This window comes from Quercus robur, chromosome 4 (genome assembly GCF_932294415.1).
Source record: "Quercus robur chromosome 4, dhQueRobu3.1, whole genome shotgun sequence".
Taxonomy (NCBI): Eukaryota; Viridiplantae; Streptophyta; class Magnoliopsida; order Fagales; family Fagaceae; genus Quercus; species Quercus robur.
In genome coordinates, this window is record NC_065537.1 from 72,381,296 (window position 1) to 72,389,671 (window position 8,376).

The following is an 8,376-nucleotide window of genomic DNA, read 5'->3' on the forward strand; positions in this document are numbered from 1 at the left end:
TGAAAGCAAAGTTGAATTAAATAATGTAAATTAATACAAGTAACAAAATAAACAGTAAACAGTAAACAGTAAACAATAAACAATACAATGTAAATTGCAATTTATTTTTTCATGTGAACTGTCAATTTACAGAACTGCATCCATAATCTTCCTTATTTTGAAATCATTGCTTGATTTCTTCATTTTTGAGTGCATGTCCTAAAAATTTGACTTCAAATGTAGCTTGATGATAGAAACCTGGATGATGCAGTATTTCTCAATGGGCGACGAATTTCCTACTTGATTCTAGAACAGAATCCAGATTGACTTGGTTTTGAAAAAGTTATTTTTGAACAGAATTTCCCACTAATGATGCAATATTGTAGCAGCACGTCGAGCAGTCTACATCGCTCTTGAACTTGGTTTTGAGAAAGTTATCTTTGAGGGGGACTCAGAGACTGTGATAAGGCCTTTTTCAGGGAGGATTCACTTCGCTCAGCCATAGGCCACATTGTAAAAGACATTAAGTGTATGTTGGGTTCTTTTAGATCTCATTCATTCTCTCATACTAGGCAGGGTAATTATGTTGTTCATACCTTAATTAGGAGAGCTAGACTTTTTTTTTAACAAAAAGTGTGGATGAAATTTGTTCCTCCAAATATTTTTTCTTTTGTTGTAGCTGATTTTTCTGTTCATTGATTTATGAAAGTAATCGGATTGGTCTGGTTTCTCCAAAAAAAATCGAGATTGACTTGTATTTATTTTGGACTGAATTTTATAGTGTAGGCTTATATTTTTAGAAAAATATCCAAATTTCAGCGTCTATGCGCTATGGAAGTCAGGTGGCCAAACCCATATATGGTTGGCCCCATTTGAGATAGGCCACAAAGTTATCGGACACAACCCAATGTAGACAAACTCACAAAAGGTCAAGTCAATGAGCCTTCGGAGAAATGTTTTTCTTGAGGAACAAAAGTGGGCCTAAAGTTAATGACACGAACTGTCTAATTTAAATGACTTGGTAGCAAATAGTCAAGGTTTTACAATACATTCTTAGAATTTAATCTCTATTTAATGACTTGGTAGCAAATAGTCAAGGGTGGCCATAGATATACAACCAAAGCAAGTTACCAAAACAGAGTTGAGAAACATTCGGATTTACCAGCTTTGATTATTAGTTGTTGATAAGTTATATGATTGGCCTTAAATCAAACGAAACATTTCCGCAGGAGCTCTCTGCCTCTTTGCATAGAAGTATATGGAGCAGTTAGAAGGACCACCATATGGATGAACAGCTAGTGCATGAATCGCTACTAAAAATTATCAATCCATTAGTACTTGTAAGTCATGCCTTGAAACTGGGAATTAGGTCATTAGCATAAGATAGGATCGGCCGACAAAGGCACAAACCGAAGTGAATGGTACATGTAAAGACCTTTCAGCTAAAAAAGTGTCCAGCTGATTAGTTACTTCATAATGACAGTCATCTAGATTTCAATAAGACTATTAGAACGGATTAAATTAACATTTTCCTATTAAGGTAAGGTAATTAGACTTATCAAATAAGTGATAGTTAATTAAGATATTGTAAATACAAACAAGATTAAAAAAAAATTAAAAGAAAAGATCAAAGCACACACAAGAACACCAAATTTACGTGGTTCACCCAAAACTAGGGCTACATCCACAAACTTATTCAATATTTATTCAAAACTAGGGCTACATCCTCAAATTTATGTATTTCACCCATAACTAGAGTTACAAATACTACAATATTATACTTGTGAAATTAACATGACTCTCAAAAAATTGCCTCACCCCCCTCACCTTAAGAGCAGGAGGTGCTTTCCATCTTAATCACGCCAACAAGGACTGATTTCAGGTCCTTGCTAGAAACAAAGAAGCAAAGAAAATGTGAAAATTTTCAAAAAACCCGATGGACTCTTGAGCTTGGAGTAGATTGGTCTTGCTTAAAACTTCTTGTATACTTCAGAAGACCTGTTAACAGGTCTTCTGAAGTATAAAAGAAGTTTGTGCCCCATGATAGAGAGAGTGATTGAGTATATCATCTTGCATATGGGGCATTTGCCTCAGAAGATTTGCCCGTACCACATAGCATCCTATTGCTTGGATGAGGAAGAAAATGTACTGTTGCATAAATCAGGTGTGAGGTGGGTGAGTTTACTTCAATTACCACATCTTTCTTCCATAACAGCCACACTCCATCATCAAAGAGAAACGGGTCTATGAGGTATGAACCAGAGAACCCAATTTCCTCTATAGCCTGATCTGCATCATTGCCACTACTTTTTATTCCAAAAAGAAGTACAATGGAGGGATTTTCATGCTGCTTTAGATATTTCATTGTCTGGATGAGTGTGATGTTGTCTGTCCCATTATACTTCCAGCATAGTAGTTTCTGCAAAGGAGTTTGTGGCACCGTCTCTGCACAGGTCTGGTATATTGCTTCTTGCTGATTCTGAAGTGGGTACTTGGTGAAATCACTAACTGTTGGAAGAAAATTTATTAAGTGCTGGTTTCTCGTCGCAGTTTTTGAGACACCAATGTCAAGACTCGCAACCTCTGATTTGATGCTGTAAAGAGTTTGACGAATTTCAGTGCTGAATTCTGTTATTGGGGTGCTGCCTATCTCTTTGTTTACCATTGCCATACGTATCCCTGTAGAGTATAACTGGATGCTTGGCTTTATCACTGGAGAAGGTCGAGGAGAGGCAGTCCCTGAGGACAAGGTTTGAGGCTGGTTACCATGTGGCTGTGTTGGTATAGTGTGGCATGCTTCTTTGACAATCGTGTGTGCAGGTTGGTGACACAGATGTTGAGAGGAGTCTTGAGGCAAAGAGTTTGACGAACCTGCAATGGAGAATTCAGATGGTAACCCTTTTTCGGACATCAATGACTTTGGAATATGTGGTGGTTTGTCCTTAGGAGGCCGGATTAGTGTTCCCTCAGTTATTGGAGACAAGGAAGTGCCTTCTCCAGGTAGCGGATTCTTTCTTTGCATCAATTCTGTGCTGGATTCAGCAATCACCTTAAGATGAAGAGAGCTTTTGTCAGAAGATATAGCACATTGAATGTGTTAGAGATATATATTAGACATATATTAGCCTAATGTAATAGGCCCAAGCCCAGTCCTGCTTGTACTAGTAGTCTAGGGTTTAGTCGCCTATATATACTCATGTTAGGATTCATTGTAACACAGAAGGTTATTGTACTACACTCTCATACAATAAAGATGTAGCCCTTAAAGGATACCTCCGTGGATGTAGGCCGTCAAGCCTGAACCACATAACCCTCGTATTCTCAGTGTTCCTATTCTATGCTTCATCTTCCGCATTCACTCTAGCATACACAATATGGTATAACACATCACGTTGCTAATATTACTAATTAATATTTAATATCATCAAAAGCTATTTACAGAAAAGTAATATGCAAATGCAAGTGCTTGTAACTGATATAAAGTAACATTTTTACAACTAGTAATGCTAGCTAGGTATACAACATTTTTACAAATTTGATTGAGACAACATATCACCATCAGACCTTGAATGCACAACTGACACCAATTTTATTATGTAGCAATCACAAAATACCATATTAACAATTTTGTAAAATTTTGTGTCCCTAGACGGCTAGACTTATTATTAACAACTTCGATACATCACAGAAGGAAATTTGAATCACCAAAAAGTTCCAAAAGCTTAAACTTACAGAAGCTTTAGCCTTGGATTGATCAATCAGCTCAAGATTACTTTCAGTTCCAGCGGCCATGTTCTGATTTTGAACGTGTGGTCTCTGTGATCCTGAACTCTCTCTTTGATGCTGCTTGAAATGACGAGCTTGGGTCCAAGAACTATTATCATCACTTGAGGAACTGTCCGCACTCTTGGACATCACAATCTTTGATGTATGATCTGCAAGTCTCCTATGACCAGCAGAGTTCACCAATTCATTGCTTGTAGAGGCTTGACCTCGAGAAGCATTGATGGTAGCAGAATTTAACAGCTGGTCTAGACAATTATGTTTCAAATGCCCATAATGCCTGCACAGAGAGCACACCATATCCAACCCCTCATACTCAACTCGCTGCCATATTTCTCCAATCTTTATATGACCAGGAAGTGGACGTGTTAGATCAACTCTAACACAAAACCTTGCAAACTTACACATCTTTCTTCCTTCAGTGATGGGGTCAATTTTCAGAAGATTACCACCAATAGCTGCTGCAATTCTTAACAGAAAACCATAGTATTCTATTGGAAGTTCTGGTAACTGAATCCAAACATCTACTTGGGTAATGACAGTCTCTGAAGGCCTAAAGTTTGGCTTCCATGGCAACAAAGTGACACAGTAATTCGGGATTGATAAAGGGTACTTGTGAAGTACCATGTTATAATCCAAAAACTCTGAAATATTCAACAAGAAGAAACCGAGTCCAAGATCAACCAGCTGGTAAGGTCCATAAAGAGCCAATACACGAACAAGGCGCGTGTAGAGATTATGATAACCTATCTTTTTGCCATGGACATAGATGATAAGAGAGTACCGGAATTGATTAATGATCGGAGCCAACTCCCTGGGGTTAAGCTCAACCTCCATAGTTGTTGAGAACTTGTTTGCATCCATGTCATGATCATCACCTTCCTGGCTTGCACGGAGGTTGAGTTCAAGTGCACTCTCTGATTCATCGGAGGAAGAGGTCATAGGTTTCTTGTTCTTTCCATTATTATTCCGAGCTCGTTCAGCATACTCATCATCAGTGTTCTCAGGGTGATGCACATGGTAGTGCCTGTTTGCCATAGGACTTTTTCCTGGGAAAGAGAGACAGGAAGAGATGTTCAGCTAAGTTATAAATTTCTAATCGGTTTCTCTGGAATGAAATGTGAGATGTTCTTTTTTGAGATATGTATATAGTAAGAAGAGAAAGGTTGGATTTGAATTACAAGAGCATCATGTTAACAATTTTCCAAACTTTAGGTAACAGAACTCTTATTAAAATGAAATGATGATACCTGAAAGTTGAGGTCTAAAAACTTATTTATTATTATTATTATTATTTTTTTTTTTGAGGATTAGAAACATAACTTTTAGACTTTATTTTATGCACAGAATATTATTGGAGATATTGTATTTGTTTTAAAAAATAGTTTTTTTTTTTAAATTTCAAAAACATAAAATATAAAATGGCATAATTGTGTTGGACTGATTCAACTATTTCAACCCAAATAGTTGAAAACCATTGCAATAGATGCAAATTAACATACCGAGTTTTTTATACGCCATTGGGTATAAAACGTTGGTGACTAGTTTATTTATTACAACCAATAATAATAATAATAATAATAAACCATACATGAGTTTTGAACGAAATGAAAAGGGGGAAGTCAGATTTTACATTTCAGGTCTATATTAAATGGCTTCTTTTTTTCTTTTCTATTTTTAAGATAAGATAGAATTATACTTATGAGATTCTCTCGATAATAATTTTTCTTCACCATCATTTCTAGACACCAATTAACTTTTTGGTGTAAGTGAGATTTTTTAAATCTTAAATCTTTGACATTAAAATACTTTACCAATTGATTTAATTGAAATCCACTATTTAATGAGTTCTTTATGTACACATAAAAGTTTTGTGTCTGATTCTCAAAGCTAATTAATTGTACAATACTATTGTTAATTTCTTGGCACTTGTGCCTTAACTTGAACTAACATAAGGCATTTTCTTTATTATTTATAAAATAAATAGAAAAAATTGGTCAACATGAATCAGTGTATTACTCGGAAAAAAGAAGGGATAATTTATTTATTTATTTAAAATTTTTACACGAGATTGAGAAGAGCCATGTTCCATTCTACGATTTGGCATGGCATATGAAATGAAGTGGAACTACAATCATATATTTCAGTTAATTTTTTTTTTTTTGAAATGCCTTTATTTCTTATAAAATTATATTTATCTCAAACTTTTTATGTCCTTTCATGAGCATCCAATGATATAGATCCACTATTTTACTTTGTAAGAGAAGGTGTCATTCGTTTGACCTATAGCTCATTGAGAACATGGGTTTTTAAACTAATAATTTTTATTGCCTATAGCCTTTTAGTTTATTTAGTTATATATGTACAACTATAGAAAAGAATCACAATGTTTTAACAAATAAGCTTTCAACAAAAAGCTGCATCCAAATGGACGTATAATATTGTAAAAATGTAACCATTTAGGCCATTAAATGGTAACCATTGAATTAAATAGTTAATCTTATATTCTTTTTGTCTCCTATCTTTTCTTTATTTCTTTTATAGATACGATAGAATATTTGAACCTACTGTATCCTTTCTATTATTATTCTTCATTATCAAGTTAATACATCAATGATCTTCTACAAAATATTTTACAATTGAGCTAAATAGAATACATTTTTATATCTGTTTAAAATTTTGAAAACTAATAACCCTCTTTTTCTATCTCCAACTTTGACATTCTCTCCAATAGTATCCCTTCTTGTTGACGATTTCATCACCGCATGACATTGCCTCATTCTCGACATCCTCCCATACAACTGCCTTCTTTACCAATGATTCCATTGTCGTGTGACATTGTTTCTCTAAATATTTTTCACCCACCATTTTCATTGAGACAAACCACAAAATTTCATCAGCTGATAGATGATCTACACAAAGTTGGAAATCTCATCATAGAAAGTGCTTGCTTACATGCCTCGTGCACCTCACATTGTCTAGCCATTGGTGCTACCCGCAACTTCAATGTCGTCTGGCCACCATTTGATCACCATCTACGTGCCTCACACGCTGGTCCAATCCAAATTCTCAAGCATTCTATGTTTTTATTACAAAATTTTAAGAGAAAAATAAATTTTAATTAAAAAAGAAAGGAAGAAAATTGTTCCCAAAGGAATAGGCAAAGTTGGAAATAGAAGAGAGCTATAACGCCTTCAAGTACCTTTTGGGTTCATCATGTAAAACTCCTCTTGAATCACCTCTAGAAGCATGAGAAAGATCCCTCCATCCTCATCAACTTTCCCACCCAAAATTGACAAAATCTACAATAAACTCTTCATCCAAAAACCATCAGTCTACCCTCTCCAACCTTAACTCTCCAAAACCCCACGACCCCAAAAACTCTCCCTCCCTCTTTTGAACCCTGCTGGCTCCTCCTTTCCTTTCCACCTGCAAATGGCTCTCCAGCCCTTCTCACCTCTCCCTCCTCAACCCTTCTCTCAGTTCATCTCATATACAGAGCAATTTTCTATTATCTCATCACCCTCTTTTTTAACTCTTCTACATGATCCAACAGCTGGATTTAATAACTAAAGGTAACAAATAAAAGCCAAACAAAGAGAAACGAAAAGGGAATAAACAAAAGAGAGATTCTAGTGCCTAACCGACTTTTAGCCCGATTGGCATCTACTTCTTCCCTGTATCATAGATTCGACCCGTTGTTCCGATCTCTTTCAGGAAAGAAAGAAAGATTCTAGTAATATTCAATGAAAAATAAAAAAACTTATACTCAAAATCAAAGATCAACCGATCATATGTTTTATATTTACCTCTTTTGGTCAGATTTAGATCTGAAGATCGAATTCCCTAATTATTTGTCGTTAGGAAAAAGAAAAAAGAAAAAGAAAAAGGAATTGACATGTGGGAATTCGCAAGGCAAACCATACCATCATCTAGTAAAGAGTTAATAATAAGGAATGATAAACAAATTATCAACCATGAAGCTTGTAGTACTAATGACAATAAGCATAAACTTAGAGAATTCACATGTAGTTTGACCTAAACCAATACAAAGAAAAAGTGGAGTGAAGCATACCACGAGGTTGCATATAAGATTAGCAAGAGCATAAGCCTCCTCCAGTAGTTCGATCAACAAGTACACTCTCAGAAGCGTAACCTGTATAAAACCTGCAAAAGTCAAGTCAAGAACAGAGTTATTAGTGATATGTGGAAGGTGAGAGAGGACAAACTATACATATATATATATATACTAGTCAATATACTTGGAAGTTTGAGTTCAACATGCTTACCTAAGTCTCTTTCTACACACGCATATGTTGGACAATTCTCTGAAAACAAAGATTGAACAGAACAGACTGAGACAGAATTTTTTTCGATACAAACGACTCAGACAGATTTTTAGACCATAGAGGATTTAGACCTTGGGGTATATTTCTTTCATCTATAGTGCCTCGCCTTTTGTATAGATACAAATGCAGAAATTTCCTTGTAATAAGTCCTCTAGAGTTTTCTTGCACGGAAAGGAAAACCATTTTCTTAGAAAAGTAAAGGGAGGAAAATTCAACGATGACGAGTGAATGATTGAATTGACACTTGAGGGTCACCGCTAAGTTA

General features: G+C 35.4%; 1 protein-coding gene across 6 annotated transcripts; it reads right to left on the minus strand.

Moving 5' to 3' along the window:
- Positions 1-1,631: 1,631 nt before the first annotated feature.
- Positions 1,632-8,376, minus strand: LOC126723599 (uncharacterized). 6 transcript variants are annotated; one of them, XM_050427175.1, is made up of 6 exons: positions 8,052-8,376; positions 7,838-7,929; positions 6,965-7,472; positions 6,718-6,840; positions 3,712-4,811; positions 1,632-3,028 (listed from the first exon to the last, which is right to left on the minus strand). In XM_050427175.1, the coding sequence occupies exons 5-6, from the start codon at positions 4,798-4,800 to the stop codon at positions 2,045-2,047; spliced, it is 2,073 nt and encodes a 690-aa protein (XP_050283132.1). In that variant the 5' UTR covers positions 4,801-4,811; positions 6,718-6,840; positions 6,965-7,472; positions 7,838-7,929; positions 8,052-8,376; the 3' UTR covers positions 1,632-2,044. The 6 variants fall into 6 exon arrangements, 4 of the variants coding, with proteins under 4 accessions (XP_050283132.1, XP_050283131.1, XP_050283133.1 ...); XM_050427174.1 differs by having other exon boundaries at positions 6,965-7,929; XM_050427176.1 differs by lacking the exon at positions 8,052-8,376 and having other exon boundaries at positions 6,965-7,302; positions 7,838-7,933.

Bases quoted from the DNA above. Each gene is read 5' to 3' on its own strand.
- LOC126723599 (XM_050427173.1), bottom strand. The intron at 3,029-3,711 runs GTAAGTTTAAGC...CTTCATCTTAAG, and splicing joins AATCCAAGGCTAAAGCTTCT to GTGATTGCTGAATCCAGCAC.